General features: G+C 35.7%; 1 protein-coding gene across 1 annotated transcript in view; it reads right to left on the minus strand.

The window, feature by feature from the left end:
* The window catches only part of MALRD1 (MAM and LDL receptor class A domain containing 1), a 682,023-nt gene that overhangs the window by 630,890 nt on the left and 34,872 nt on the right, over window positions 1-16,261 (minus strand). Inside the window, exons 3-4 of the mRNA XM_031652710.1 lie at window positions 6,651-6,745; window positions 6,400-6,561 (exon numbers count right to left, since the gene is read on the minus strand). Of these exons, the coding sequence (XP_031508570.1) occupies window positions 6,400-6,561; window positions 6,651-6,745 (257 nt within the window). The remainder of the gene's footprint in view (window positions 1-6,399; window positions 6,562-6,650; window positions 6,746-16,261) is intronic.

Raw genomic sequence — 16,261 nt, forward strand, 5'->3', positions numbered from 1 at the left:
AACTCTCCTCCCCAGTTTCCAAAGTCTGCTGGAGATTTTCACTCAGATGACACAAGTCATTTATAATTCACAACACTTTGTCCTTTCTCCTCGGATTGGAGCTCTCATCTCACTCTCATTTCCTGACAATGGTACCAGAAGACTGGTGCTCTCCAATGCTCAAAACTCCAAACTGACCTTGAGAGTCCCTTTCTCCTCCATTCTCATTTCCAATGAGACAAGCTCCATTAATCCCTATTTTCCTTTCATTCTTATTTCCTCTCCCATCTCCTCCCCCTTGACTACTGAAGTAGCTTTTAAATTACCGTCTTGCCTTAATCCTGTCCTCATTAGAGTTTGTAATAGATATTACATATTTATTTGATTCTGTTAAATTACATGTTAACTTAGTATAACTGATGAAACATCATTGTGAAAATTCGCTGCCATTTGAGTCCACTAGCCTAGCAGGAAGGAACATTTTTCTTAGGGAAATAATTATTTCTCTAAGTGGAGGGAAATTTACTAATGGGTCTATGTGGCTATAAAACACAAGACCCATCAGGCATAATCAAATAGTCTAGCTAAACAGATTTAAATGAAAAGAGTTGACAAGGATTTGGGTTAGAATCTGGAAAATTAGCTAAAGAAAGTGGAACCCCAGGATGATTAAAAAACAAGAAAAAATAAAGGCAGGACGTAGTGGCTCACGCCTATAATCCCAACACTTTGGGAGGCCAAGGCAGGCTGATCACCTGAGGTCAGGAGTTCTAGACTAGCCTGGCCAACATGGCAAAACCCCATCTCAATTAAAAATACAAAAATTAGCCAGGCGTTGTGGTACACATCTGTAATCCCAGCTACTCAGGAGGCTGAGACAGGAGAATTGCTTGAACCCATGAGGCAGAGATTGCAATCTGAGATGGTGCCACTGCATGCCAACCTGGGCGACAGAGTGAGACTCCATCTCGGAAAAAGAAAATATATATATATGTAGGTTCTATGGAGGGCCCTGGTCAGAGCTGCGTTGCTGTGTGGTAGTTGTATTTTTAGGAAAAGTAGTATCTAACACACATTCTTTGTTTTCTCCAAAACAGCAGCAAGATTATTTTGGAGGATAGATAGATTTTTTTTTTAAAGGAGCAAAGCAGCAAAATAAAAGTGGATCATAGGACAGATGATGGAGTTCCAACACCACAGAAGTCAGGGACGGCCTGCACTAATCCGACAGTGAACATGAAACAAATTCCTTTCACCCCAAACATTTTAAGAGAAGATGAATAGAGGTAAGCAGTCAGCACTCAAGCCATTTGATTTAAATGTTAGAGGAAATGGTGATGACATATGGATAATACTATTTGGATGGCATTGATACAGGAGCTAGAAAGACATTATTTAGGCAGATAGTGAAGGTAAAAGAGTCCTTGGCAAGGCTTCCCTTCTACCAAAAAGCAGCCCAATAAATTATTTTTTCCAACAAAGAGCAGTCTGAAAAATCAAGCTGTAAACATAGATAAGCAAGCTGAAAGCTTGCACAGGTGAATGCCGGCAGTTGCATCAATAAAAAAAGGCTATCTGGGGGTCAGGCATAGCCAATATAGAAGCTCCGTCTTCCCTTTTATTATCACATGCACAGTAAAGAAACAGGCAACATGGCACCAGCCACTCAGAGAACCCATCTGCATAATAACAGATTAGGGTGGGAAAGGCCATCTTTTTGTGCCCTATGCAAACAGTACACCTACCCCTAACCAGTTTTTTGTGCCTTATGCAAATAACACACCTAGTCTGACCAGTCTTTAGTGCACCATGTAAATCAGACACTGCTTCCTCAAGCTCATCTATAAAACCCACCGCATTTCGCCATAGACTGGAAACCCATTCAGGATCCCTCTCTCTGCAGGAGAGAGCTCTTCTCTTTCTTTCACCTATTATTACCTCCATTCTTAACCTCACTTCTTGTGTGTTCACATCTTTGATTTCCTTGGCATGAATCTCAGGTATCGCCCTAGACAACGAGACTGCTTCAGCGTGAGTATAAACATTAGAAACATTTGTGGTTATATGTATTATGTAAGAGTTTTCTTAATTAGTCGTATGCATTCATTTCCCAAGCAAACATTTGAGACACAAAATGATGAGAGTAATTATTTCCTCATCATGTGTTATCATAAATATTATTGAATTAAAAGGGAAAATACCTCAGATGATGATTTTGAAGAGTGACGGTAAAATTTTAAAAGTTAAGGTTAAAATTTACATTTTTTAAAATGCAAAGCTCATCTTTTGTCTTTATTAATAAATTCTATTCTTTCTAAATAGGAGGCTGCTGAGAATTCTCCAGCATTTCTCAATGAAATAGCAAAGAAATGAAAAGTAAATAATAGCGGGTAAAAAAGGCTTCAGTATCTTTTTATACTTAAGGCACTGATTGTTCATTTAGTTTAACAATCTAGACGTTCAACGTGAAAATTATAGTCAGTGATATACTTAGTAGTAAGGGATAGTATTCATTCCTTCTTACTCATAAAACTGTTACATGAGCTTCTTTCAAGAACAACAACAACAAACAGGAGTGAAAGTGTTACCGAAAGGAAGTCCCGACCCAGACCCCAAGAGAGGGTCTTGGAGCTCACACAAGAAAGAATTGAGAGAATGTCCATAGAGTAAAGTGAAAGCAAATTTATTAAGAAAGTAGAAGAATAAAAGAATGGCCACTCAATAGACAGAGCAGGGCGTTCCCGAAAGCAAGAGGAGGAACGCGTCCATCCTAGGTACAATACTTGTTTATATACAGGATAAAAAAAGATCATGGGGAGATGTGCTCTGCTATAATCTTTTGCGATAAAGGATTAATTTTCTTAATTACTATATTTTGCAAGAATCAACATTATTATCTTTAAAGCAAAATTAGGAATGATTTTGTTCTCAAGGTGTCGGGATACCAGGATACTCCCAAGTCCAGATCTGTTTAGTAAATGTTATCAATCTGTTCCCTTAACAGTAAACATCTAGAGGCTAGGAATACCTAGCTTTCTGGGGATGCAACCCAGCAAGCTCATTTTCCTAGCCCTCACTCAAGATGGAGTCACTCTGGTACTAATGCCTCTGACAAAAGAAGGTTTCACCTGAATTAGGGGCTACATTTCTACTGCATGTTAAGTTTGTTTTATTATTTGTCTCCATGAACATTTTAGGACAACAGTAAAATTAATCGCTTATGTCTGCAATTTTTTAAAAATGTGATTGCAATTAATCAGCAGCATGCAATGCCTAAAATTGTTGTTTTACCCAGCACAGCAGACAAAAGAATATATAATAAGTCACACACAACAGATCTGACCAAACTAGAGGTTGGGCTTTTTTTCCCCTATGTATTCTAAATCCCTGTAATGCTTAACATAATAAAAAAAAGTTATTATGGCTCAGTAACTCAGTAATTGAGATCTGAAATCAAACTACCTTAGAGTCTAAGCCAGTATGGGATTTAGTAGATTATTTAACTCTCTAAAGCTTGTAATTCTTGGAGTAAATCATCATTCTACCTTAGAAGATTTTTGTGCAGGGTCAATAAAATTATGTATCCAAAGAAGTAAACACAGTGCCTTACATATAGTAAGTGCTAAAGAAATTTTAGTTGTTATTATTCCTTAAATATCTTCAGAAACTCTCTGAAATGCTTTTGTCTTTGCTAAGTAGATAAACAGCAATCCTTGTGTATGCAGCAGCATTCCCTCAGAAATTAACCTGCTTCAATTTCGTTAAAGGAGAGACCTAGTCATTCACAGATGGAGGTGATAAACCCCCCGGTGATCATCAGCTGCAGAGGTTTTGTCCTAAGCCCATGCTAAGCTGGGATCCAGCTGGGACCGAAATCTCCTATTTGGACATTTTTAAAGGAAGGATGCATGGCTTTTAAACTATTAGAAGTCAGCATGGAAAGGAAATGGCAGAAAATGAAATAATTCTCAGAGGCTTATAAGTTGTCGAGGCAGCAGATACTGTCTGGAGACTCTGATTACAGAATTCCCTCGAATAAGCCCCTCACAGAATCTTTTCAGGAGTGAGATACTAGATGGTGCCAGGCCGTATTACAAGTACAGCACTTCTCTGTGGCCCACCAAACAAAAGCAAATGAACATCTGCTCACTTGCTGACAGGACAGAACTAAAGCATACCTGCAATCCGAAAAGGCTGGTGTAGCTGAGGGATCCCGAGAGAGCCATACGGTCTCCTAATTTTTGCAAAGCCTTTAAGGTAAATGCACTGTGTTCACATCAGCAATAACGTATTTTGGGATATAAAATTAATATATTGCACATGCATCTGCTTTAGTTGAAGCCACTGGTACATTTAAAGCACTCAAGTGAATAACCTTGCTGCCTCAGCTACAGCCGAATCACCCTGGATATTACATATTCTGGAGTTTTACTTTTTTTTTTTTGATTGATCTACTGCACATATTTAATCATCAGAACTCAGGATGTATCACTCGAGAATAGGAAGCTGAGCAAAACAAGGACATTATTTTGAAAGGTTTGACCTACAAGATACAGCAAGTTCCAGTTCTACTCAACACTCCGATCTCTTATGCTTCTAATAGAGATCTGGACCGAAAGACATAGACAGGTCTAAGAAGGCACAAAGGTTGGCAAAGGTAGTTTAAGACTCCCATACCATCAGCTCTGTTTCAAAGTAAAAAAGATGTGTAAATAATGATGGAGTCGACCTGTAGATAAGATTCTCATCTCACTTGTTAAGTGTCTACAAGAACAGAGAGAGATGGAACTTCAGCAAGATCAATCTTCAGAGTCTACTAGATGTGACTCAATCCCCATAAACACAATCTTGGCCCGGTTTTGTTGCTTTTGTTGTCGTTGTTGAGACAACAAGCAGACACAGGGAATTAAGAAGAGAAGGGTAAGAAATAAAACAACTTCTCCAGCGGTTAATAACACTTGAGCATCCACAGCAAATTAAATATATTATTGGTGCTCAGGGGGTACTCATTCTGCATACCACAACCCTGAAAGCCACAGATGTCTTCAGGGCCCAGGCACACATAGCATCCCTTGCCCACACCTATCAATCACCTTCCCTTAACATGCTGTAGGGAACCCTTCCCCTCACTGTACCTACCACATCCAAGAGCCCCAAATTAATCTTTCTTAAGTGAATGAATGAATTGTTGATAGAAAGACTTAAGTGCCTGATGACTTAAGATGCCTTTCCAACCACCCACACCCCCAACACTGATATTTGACTTCAATAGAGTACAGTCTCAGTCTCTGGTTAGCGTTTCCAGTGGGAGTTTCTCTGAAGTCCTGCCATATAGGTGTCATTTAATCACCTGTTAAGGGATTTTTTGTAGCCTTCTTTTGATCCCCATTAAGTTTATCAAAACCTGAAAATTCCAAATTACAGTGATTTATGATCAATCAATTAAGAAACTATGCCATTCTTATATCTTATAATTCAACTTTTACAGTGAAGATCCTGTTCATTTAGCCATTCTTTTTCTCTTAGCCTCTCAAAAGAATCAAAGGTAAAATTCAATCCAATGTAATCCCTATATTTAAGCAAGTGCTAAATCCACCATATAACAAATGATTTGATTTATATCAAATTTATAACATTGATTATTATATCATTCTAACAACAGATGATATAAAAAAAAACGACTTGGGTTAAATTGACTCACAGAGAAGGATTAGAAAGTTTTAAGGAATAAAATGTTTTAAAATCTCATGTTTAACAGGAAAATTTTGTTTGATTGTCCCAAATGTTAAAATAGGCAATACTTCTTCAAGAACTGGTAATAATCATTAGATTATCATTTCGACCATGCATAAGTTTTATTAGGCTGCATAAATAAGTTGTTTTATAGGCTTGCATTGACTTTAATTCTCTAAACTACTTTAGAAAATAAAGGCTGTGTTATCTATGAAATGAATGACAATTATTCTACTTCAACAGCATTTGGAATAAGTATTTAAACATTCTCCTTCCTCATTACCCAGCATTCCCTTCTCTCAAAAGCATGAAAAAAGTCTGGAAGGAAAAAGTAATGAAAAGAAAGAAGAAGTTGGAGCAGTAAGAAAAGTAGAGAGGAATGGAAAGAGTTCAAGAAATTAGGAGGAAATTAAAAGGTTGTATTTTACTGATATATCAGTAAGTCTTAAAATATATCACCTTTAGTTTTCATACATAAAATTCAAAACCTTATTGTAAAAGTGTCTTTCAGGGTGGCTAGCCATCCCAAATTGCCTGAGATGTCCACTTTCAGCACTTGAAAGTCTTGGGAAATCCCTCAGTCCCTGGCAAACTGGGACAGTTGCCTTACTTTTAGTTCACCTGGTGTTAAAGATCTGTTTCTTATTTTTTCTTTAAGGCCATAGTTAGAAAATAGAACACACATACCTGAAATCTCTGTGAACTCTGGATTTTGATGACATTTCTCTCCCACTGATTTGGGAGTGCAGCTGTGTTTTGCCATAAATGCTGAATAGGACCTCCACATGCAGCTTGAAGCCCAACCATTAATTTGCCACTCACTTGGCTGGAGAAGTAATAAAATGTAATCTGTGAAAGACAATTGGTACCCAAACAGTTACGATAAAGAAGTCCCCAAATGTGACAACATATTTAAAATGCTGTGTGCTTTCAAATACCTGGCAGTCATGTTGATCATTTGTCGGAAGGAAAACTCTGCTTCTTAAACTTGAGGAAATAGAATCCACTCTGGACACCAGTAAAAGGAAGTGAGCTATCAGAAAGAAGAGACAGAGTACAAAAAAAAAAAAAATAGAGAGAATGAATAAGACCTACTATTTGATAGCATAACGGAGTGACTGTAGTCAATAATAATTTCATTGTACATTTAAAAATAACTAAAAGAGTGTGATTGAATTGTTTGTAACATAAAAGATCAATGCTTAGGGGATGGGTACCCCATTCTCCATGATGTGATTATTATGCATTGCATACCTGTATCAAAACAACTCATGTACCCCATAAATATACACATCTACTATGTACCTACAAAACTTAAAAAAAAAAAAAAGAAAAAAGAAAGAAACAACAGACAATGTGTTAGATTCAGAGTGATCACTGGCGAATTTAAGACACCAAGTGATAATTCAGGCCCACATCCTCACTAGATTAATAAATTTTTTTGTTTAAAGAACAAATAATTTAACCACATCATTTACTTTTGCAAACCATCTGATATTTTTACTTCTTTCTGTTGCCCAGTGATACAGCTGATTGCAATTATACTCCCTATAATATGATCATGGGCTATAGTTCACAACCCAATTTATCACATTTAACATAGAAAGGTACATCTCTGCAAAGATGCTATCTACATTATACTATCAGGACTGCCTACCAAAATAAGCAATTCAATGAAGACTTGTGACAGAGCAGGAGCACCATTATCTTGGACAAACACCACTATTTTAAGCTCCAGCTCCCTTTCTAACCTCATGCATTTCAAATAAATCACTTCTAACAATAAGCAGCTAGAAAGAGCAGACAGTACAATACAGATAAGACAGCTGCATGGTGTAAAGACCAAACTTCACACTCAAACAATGGGCCCAAGTAAAACAGTGGGCCCTAATAAGCACATTCCTTTCTCTTTAGGTTCACTAAGATAGGGAAGCTAAAAGCAGACTTGGGGGGTATGCCTGCAGTTGCAGAAAGATGTATGGGAACAGACACAAAACTCTCCCTCCCAGATAAGCAAGACAAAGAGACACAGAAACATTCTGAGCCTGTGATAAGCTCTCCAGTCCTAAAATACTCTTAGTGTGTAAGAGAGAGGGCTCTTGACCTAACTCGGCCAGAGACCCCTCTCAGGTTTATTCTGTAAAATAAGCCTGTTTCTGACTGATGAGTCACTTTTCATGTTTCTTTCGTCCTTCTTCAACTCTTACAGCTTTAGAAGAGATCATTGCTCACTGTGCTTTTGTTCAGAAAAAGTTGGATCAGATAGTCCCAGCTTTTCCTAGGATTATGGAAAACAACTCTGAGCCCTGATGCTTTCCTATGCACTGCAGTATGGATAATACCTGTGGACTCTTATGGTTTAGAAGTCTGTAAAATAAATGTTGAGCATTCCCTGGGCTCTCATAGATTTCCTGTAATGCTTTATGCAAGTTCTAGCATATAATCTGAAAACCATTGTTTTCTGCTGCTTTATTTCATGTGCTTCTCTTTGTCAAAAGGAATGAGAAATATGACGACATAGCTACCTCAGTTATTCAGTGGTATTTTAAAGTCAGATTGGAAATCAAATCTAACTGTCACATCATTAAAAGAATCAATAGTAAAATTATGAGACCTAAGGAAGAAACCTCTCTTCCCTACTCCTATTCCAAAATTGCATCCTAATTAAGCAGCAAACAGTGACATTAACGATTGCTTATGAATATAGTCAGAGACATAACTGAAATAACTGTAATAACACACAATTATTCTAAGAATATACTTAGTGGAATTGTCATGTAAACACAATTTAGATGAAGAGCGGGTATCATGGTGATGCAAGTGGACTATCATTAGTTGGTTCTTGCAGCAGGTAAACAAATGTTAAGCAAGTGAATAATCAAATAAATATAATAAGTCATATGCATATATTATTGTAGGTTTAAATAATATTAGCAATACAAATGGTAATAGCATTCAGTCAGCTCTAAATTGTTCTTTATAAATATTCAACTACTAAAAAGAATCCCTGAGAAACTCAGAAAAATTATTTTTATTCATCAACGATATTACCTAAATTATTCATATTTTTAAAAGCTTGACATTAAAAATCAGATTTAACATATTGTTATTAAATAATAAAAGCAGCATTTTTCAGTGATATTTTTCAACTCACACATTAATAAATTATTTAAATATTTAAACAGTGTTTCATAAATAAAAACTTTGTCATTTGGTATGTGTTATGGCACTATAAATTATTCTGTATTGTATCAAATATTCAATAAAGGTCAATCTTCAGGTTATAGTAGAAAGTAAAGGTTTAAATTCAGAAACAGCTTTATATCTTTTGACCTTTGTTCTAGTAATAAACTTTTTTCTTTGTATGGGGAAAAAATTGTTCAAAATGCACCCAGTGGCAATATCTGTTTTCTATGTTTAATTTTAACTTAGTGACAATCGCAATTTTTTTTTAGTGTGCACTTCATTTACCTTGCTCCTTTAGTATGAGTATAGAATTTCTTGAATTCACAGATGGAGATGTTCCCTAAAGAAAAATGTCACTTTATAGAAAGTTCCCTGGCTTTCCAGAGAACATTTTTTATCATGGCTGTTTATGAGTTTAAGAGAAAAAGGCAAATCTTTGACAGCATAACTTTTCTCCACATGACCATTTCCTCATTTGATACTCCCATCTACTACAGCTCTAATTAGCCAGAAAAGACTGCACAAACCTCTTGAACGACAAAGTTTATATTGAATATTTTCTCTATAAACGTCTTGTACTTCCTTTAGCAGCCTAATAATACAGATATCACATGCAAACACATAATCACCATTATCATCATATATCTCCATTAATCTCTACACCATCCTCATTATAGCTTGTTTACATGATACTTAAATTCCCATGTTGTGCCTGCATTTATAAAAGTCAAGGCATAATGTCTTTGAATCACATGTGTAACATAATTTTGTGACAAAGGGTTAATTATTAAAATGACGAAATAACATAAATAGCCTAATTTCATTATAGTCTTAAATGTTTATGTTAGAAGACTTTTAAAAATACTTTTTCTCAGTTACTGGTTAAGTATTGGAATGAAATCCCAAGTTTGATGACAAAAAAAGGAGGTATATAATATATGAAAGCAACAAAAACCATGAATCAAGGTTTGAGAGCTAAATCCAATAACTTTGGCAGTGAATTCCATCAACCTTGATCTTCAGGAAAGATAAGATAGAACTTTCGGTTTCACTTTCCTCAACCATTGATGGGCAGCCTTGTACTTCCTCCATTTCCCATATTCTGAGAGATTAATGGACCTGAATGTGAGCAGGAGAGACATAAATCCTGTTGCATGCTACAGAGTAACCAATTGGTTCAAAGGAACTCAAAAAAGGGGAATTTTAAAAGTGAGATAATATCAGTTCTCAAGAACGTTAAAAAAAAATCAGGCTGTAGGAATGGATCATCATAACAAGATCCAAGGCTTGCAGCAAATGTTAAAATGTCAAAACTTATAGAAATATGAAAATGCACTAATTTCTGACAAAAAGCATAGTTTAATTCAGATAATAGAGAGCAAATAGTAGTATTAGATACAAACCTCTTCAAGTTGATAATTTGCCTATTTATTAAATTCTGTTTCCTTTGAATCATAAGTTTTGACTCATACCAATTTATTAAGCTAGCAAGCTCAACAGAACCAGGTAATATTTGCTAAAATGGTATCACTTAAAGAATACCCTCAAATAGTAATCCCTTCTCATTACTAGCAAGTTGTACATGGATGCTGCCATATCCATTTATGTCTGACTTCAGTGACAAAGGGCTATGTGAGTCACTTTAGAAGATCATAAAATATATAGTAAACCACAAGAGTACTGTCAATGAAAATGCCAGAATAGAGACCACTGAAACTTTTGCCCCCACAAAATCAATTTTAAAACTGGCAAAAAAGTCAGAATCAACTTGTCTGGAACTCTGGAAATCAGCCAAGCTTTCTGGGAATTTGGAGGGCTTTTATTCAACAAATGGCTAAATCTCAGTATTAAAAAATGGTGAGTTTTATGGGCTTTAACTTGCCCTAGTCTCATTGCCCACTCTCTAGTTTCACATTTAACTTTGAAAAATAGCAGCTTGCATTCCTGTGCAGCCTGGCAGCCACAAGAATGAGTAAAATGGTGCTAGACCTTTTTCAAAGCCTCATTCTCAAATAATTGTCATTAGTTGATCTGTCTTTTGCTTCCCTGAAAGACCACAATTAAAACGCCATCTGAAATTGACCATAATAATAGCTTGCTCAGTATAAAATGCTTTTTCTACATAAGGGGTTTGTTGAAAACAATTACCAGCAAGTGTTATAACTTCATAGTCACCTGAGGCAGTGTGTAACAGTTGGTGAAAATAACAAACTAATAGAATGAGACATTGATAGAGAATTTTAAAAGTTCCAACATATCCCTGCAAATCTAGCCAGACATGTGCATGTGTAGGGCTGTACACATGCTCTGGAAATACCTGAAGAGACCCTAAGCCCTAACATCTGGCTGATATTGAGGCTCTATGAAACCAGGAAATGGAAACTAAGGCAGAGTTATCAGCTGCCTGGATGAGTATGGAAAGTGCACCCTAACATACACACAGAGTCCCTCAGCAAAACATAAGAGATTTATTGATCCCAGGCTGCTTTGGTCTGAATGTTTGTGCCCCTGCACACACACACATTCATATGTGGAAGCATAATCTTTGGAGATGAGACTTTTGGGATGTGAGTAGATCCTGAAGGTAGAGTCCTCAAGGATGGATTTAATTCATTTATACAAGAAGGACTAGAGAGTTGCCTTGCCCCTTCCACCATGTGAGAACTTAGCAGGATAGTACTGTCCTATGAACCAGGAAGTGGTCCCTCATCAGACACTTCAATCTGCCAGTGCCTTGATCTTGGACTTCCCAGCCTATAGAACTGTGAGAAACAAATTTCCATTGTTTATAATCTACACAGTTTACGGCATTTTGTTCTAGCAGCCAAAATGGACTAAAACAGTGACATCTAAGAGACTCTCAGTAAAGTCACTAAATTAACAACAAAACAACCATAACTACAACAAACTGTAACAGAAGCAAATGTGTGGGAGTTTTTGGGAGACTGAGCATCTGATTTCCAGAGGTCCAAGAGTATATTGTTTTAAATGTCTAGGATTTTTTTTTAAGTGAGAAATGCAAAGAAACAAGAAGATATCTCCCATGTAGAGAGAAAAAAAGAAAAGCAATCAATATACAATGTCTCTGAGAAAGGCCAGATTTTTTAGACAAAGACTTTAAATCAGTTATGTCAAATATTTTCAAAGAGCTAAGGAAACTATATATAAAGAACTACAGAAATCATAAGAATGTGTCATAAAATAGAGAATATTAATAAAGAGGTAGATATTATATAATCAATTATTATAATCATTATATAACTGATAAAAATCAATAATAATAACAGGTTATGGGCACAATATGTAATGATATAATTTGTGGCAATAACAGCATAAAGAAGAAGTGAGCAGAAGTATATAAGATCAAAATTTTTGTATATTATTAAAATTATGGTAATCCCATTCGTTTCAGATTCAAGTATGAATGTAAATCTAAGAAGCAACAATAATAGAAATAATTTAAAATATATTAGAAAAGAAAAGGATATTAATATAATACACTAGAAAATATATTTAACAAAATAAGGTAGTAATGGAGGAACAGAGTAATAAGAAAAAAACATAAATTCATACAGAGAAATAAAGCGGAAAAGCGTGACCGAAACAACTATCTGTGAGTGATAGGACATGAAATCATCATTATATGAACCAGTAGATTAATTCTTTTTTTGAGAATGAATTAATGTCTATTTAGGCTGGAGTCACCCAGTGTGATCTGGCTCACTGCCGAACTCCCGCCACGCCTCCCGGGTTCCGCCAGCGTTTCCTCAGCCTCCCGCAGTAGCTGGGACTAAGAGCATACAGGGCCCCAGCTAGTTTTCTATTTTTAGCCAGAGCAGGGTTTCACGTGCTTGGGGCCAGTCGTCCTACTGACCTGTGATCACCGTCAAACCTCCCAAAGTCCTGGGAGGTTGAGCTTGACCTACAGCCAGCCCAAATAGGTCACAATTGTAAATCCAAAGTAAGAAGTTATGTGCTTGCCAAAAACATGATCTAACCATATGTTGTCTACAAGAGACATATTTTAGATTCAACCACAGAAAAAGGTTAGCAGTAAAAGGATATAAAAGACATACTATATAAACAATAACAAAAAGAAAGCTGAAATGGCTATATGAAATTCAGAAGAATGATTTTCTTTCTTTTCAGCTTTTAAGTTCTGGGGTACACGTGCAGGATGTGCAGGTTTCTAACCCAGGTAAACGGGTAAACGTGTGCCATGGTGGTTTGTTGCACCGATCAATCCCTCACCCAGATATTAAGCCCAGCATCCATTAGCTATTCTTCCTGATGCTGTACCTCCCTTCTCCCCTCCTGACAGGTCCCAATGTCTGTTGTTCCCTGCCATGTGTCCATGTGTTCTCATCATTTAGTTCCCACTTATAAGTGAGAACATGTGGTATTTGGTTTTCTGTTCCAGCATCAGTTTGCTGAGGATAACAATTTCCAGCTCTATCCGTGTCCCTGCAAAGGACATGATCTCATTCCTTTTTATGGCTGCATAAAATTCCATGATGTATATGTACCACATTTTCTTTATCCATTCTATCACTGATGGGCATTTGGGTTGATTCCATGTCTTTGCTATTGTGAACAGTGCTCCAATGAACATAAGCATGTATGTGTCTTTATAATAGAATCATTTATATTTATTTATACCCAGTATATGCAGTAATGGGATTGCTGAATCAAATGGTACCCAGTAATGGGACTGTTGAATCAAATGGTATGTCTGGTTCTAGATCTTTGAGGAGTTGCCACACTGTCTTCCACAGTGGTTGAACTAATTTACATTCTCATCCACTATGTAAAGCATTCCTTTTTCTCTGCATCCTCGCTAGCATCTGTTGTTTCTTGACTTTTTAATAATCACCATTCTGACTGGTATGTGATGGCAATCTCATTGTGGTTTTGATTTGCATTTCTCTACTAATCAGTGATGTTGAGGTTTTTTTTCATATGTTTGTGGGCCACATGAATATTTTATTTTGAGAAATGTCTGTTCATGTCCTTTGCCCACATTTTAATGGGGTTGTTTTTTTTCCTGAAAATTTGTTTAAGTTTCTAGTAGACTCTGGATATTAGATATTTGCTGGATGAATAGAGTGAAAACATTTTCTCCCATTCTGTAGGTTTTCTGTTCACACTGATGATAGTTTCTTTTGCTGTGCAGCAGCTCTTTAATTAGATCCTATTTGTCAATTTTTGCTTTTGGTGCTATTACTTTCAGTGCTTTCATCATGAAATCTCTGCTCATGTCTATGCCATGAAAGTTATTGCCTGGATTTTCTTCTAGAATGTTTACAGTTTGGGGTTTTACATGTAAGTCTTTAGTCCATCTTGAGTTAATTTTTGTATAAGGTATAAGGAAGGGGTCCAGTTTCAATTTGTTGCATATAGATAGCCAGTTCTCTCAGCAGCATTTGTTAAATAGGGAATCCTTTCCCCATAGCTTGTTTTTGCGAGGTTTGTCAAAGATCAGATGGTTGTAGATGTGTGGTCTTAATTCTGAGTTCTCCATTATGTGCCATTGGTCTATGTGTCTGTTTCTGTACCAGTACCATGCTCTTTGGGTTACTGTAGCCTTGCACTATAGTTTGAAGTTGGGTAGCATGATGCCTCCAATTTTGTGCTCTTTGTTTAGGACTATCTTGGCTATTTGACCTACTTTGGGTTATATACTAATTTTAAAATAGTTCCTTCTAATTTTGTGAAGAATGCCAATGGTGGTTTAATGGGAATAGCATTAAATCCATAAATTACTTTGGTCAGTATGGCCATTTTTACAATACTGAGTCCTCCTATCCATGAGCATGGAATGTTTTTCCATTTCTTTGTGTCCGCTCTGATTTCTTTGAGCAGTAGTTTGTAGTTCTCCTTGAAGAGTTCCTTCACTTCCCTTGTTAACTGTATTCCTCTGTGCTTTATTCTCTTTGCGACAATTGTGAATGGAAGTTCATTCATAACTTGGCTCTCTATTTGCCAGATGTTAGTATATAGGATTGCTAGCAATTTTTGCACTAGGATTTTGTATCTTGAGATTGCTGACATTGCTTAAGGAGTTTTTGTGCTGAGAAAATGGAGTTTTCTAGATATAGAATCATGTCTGCTGCAAACAAAGATAATTTGAATTCCTCTCTTCCTATCTGAATATGCTTTCTTTCTTTCTCTTGCCTGATTACCCTGGACAGAAGACAGAATTGTTATTAGAGACAAAACAGGGCATTTTATAATGACAAATGAGTCAACCAATCAAGAATATATAAAAACTATAAACATCTCTGCATGTAAAAACAGAGCCCTGAAATGTGTGAAGCAAAAGCTAAAATAATTGAAAAGTAGACCATTTTACAATAATAGTTGCAGACTCTAATACTCTACCTTCAAAAATAAATATATAGAACTATTAGATAAAAGATCAGCAAGAAAATAGAAAACTTGAGCAATTCTATAAACCAACTAGACCTAACAGATACATAAGGCACACTTACTCTATCCAACAACAAAAGAATATATATGATTCTAAAGCACACACAGAACATTCTCCAAGAAAGAGAATATTTTAGGTCATAAAACAAATCTCAATACATTTAAGAGCAGACAAATCATACAAGTATGTTCTCCAGAAATAATAGAATGATTTAAATTAATAACAGAATTAAATTAGAAAAATTCACAAATACGTAGAATTAAATAACAGTCTCCTAAATAACCAATAGGCTAAAGAATAAATTGCAAGAGATGTTAGAAAATACTTTAAATACATGAAAATAAAAATACAACATATAAAAATGGATGGGATGCTGTTATCTCAGTGCTTATTAAGAAATGTATAGGTATAAATGCCTAAATTTAAACAAGGAAAGATCTAAACATTAATAATAAGAAGCTAAAAGAAGAGCAAACTAAACCCAAAGCAAGCAGAGGAGGAAAATAATAAGTATTAGAGAAGAAATAAATAAAATAGGAAATAGAAAAACAACAAAAAAATTAAGAAACAAAAGTTCATGGAAATATCAATAAAACTGACAATCTTTTCACTAGATGAACCAAGAAAAAATAAAATTAAATACTCAATTTACTAAAATGAAGAGTGAACAAGGGTCAGAATTTCTAACCTTACATAAATAAAAACAATTACAAGGGAATACTATGAAAAATTTTATGCTACCAAATTAGATAACCTAGATGAGATGGACAAATTTCTAGAAAGACACAAACTACCAAAACCAATTGAAGAAGAAATAAAAAATCCAAATAGACTGTAACAAGTAAAGAGAATAAATTGGTAATCAAAAATCTTTCCACAAATGCTCCAGCACGAAAGGCTTACTAGTAAATTATATGAAACATTTAAATGATT

Source organism: Papio anubis, chromosome 11, assembly GCF_008728515.1.
Source record: "Papio anubis isolate 15944 chromosome 11, Panubis1.0, whole genome shotgun sequence".
Taxonomy (NCBI): domain Eukaryota; kingdom Metazoa; phylum Chordata; class Mammalia; order Primates; family Cercopithecidae; genus Papio; species Papio anubis.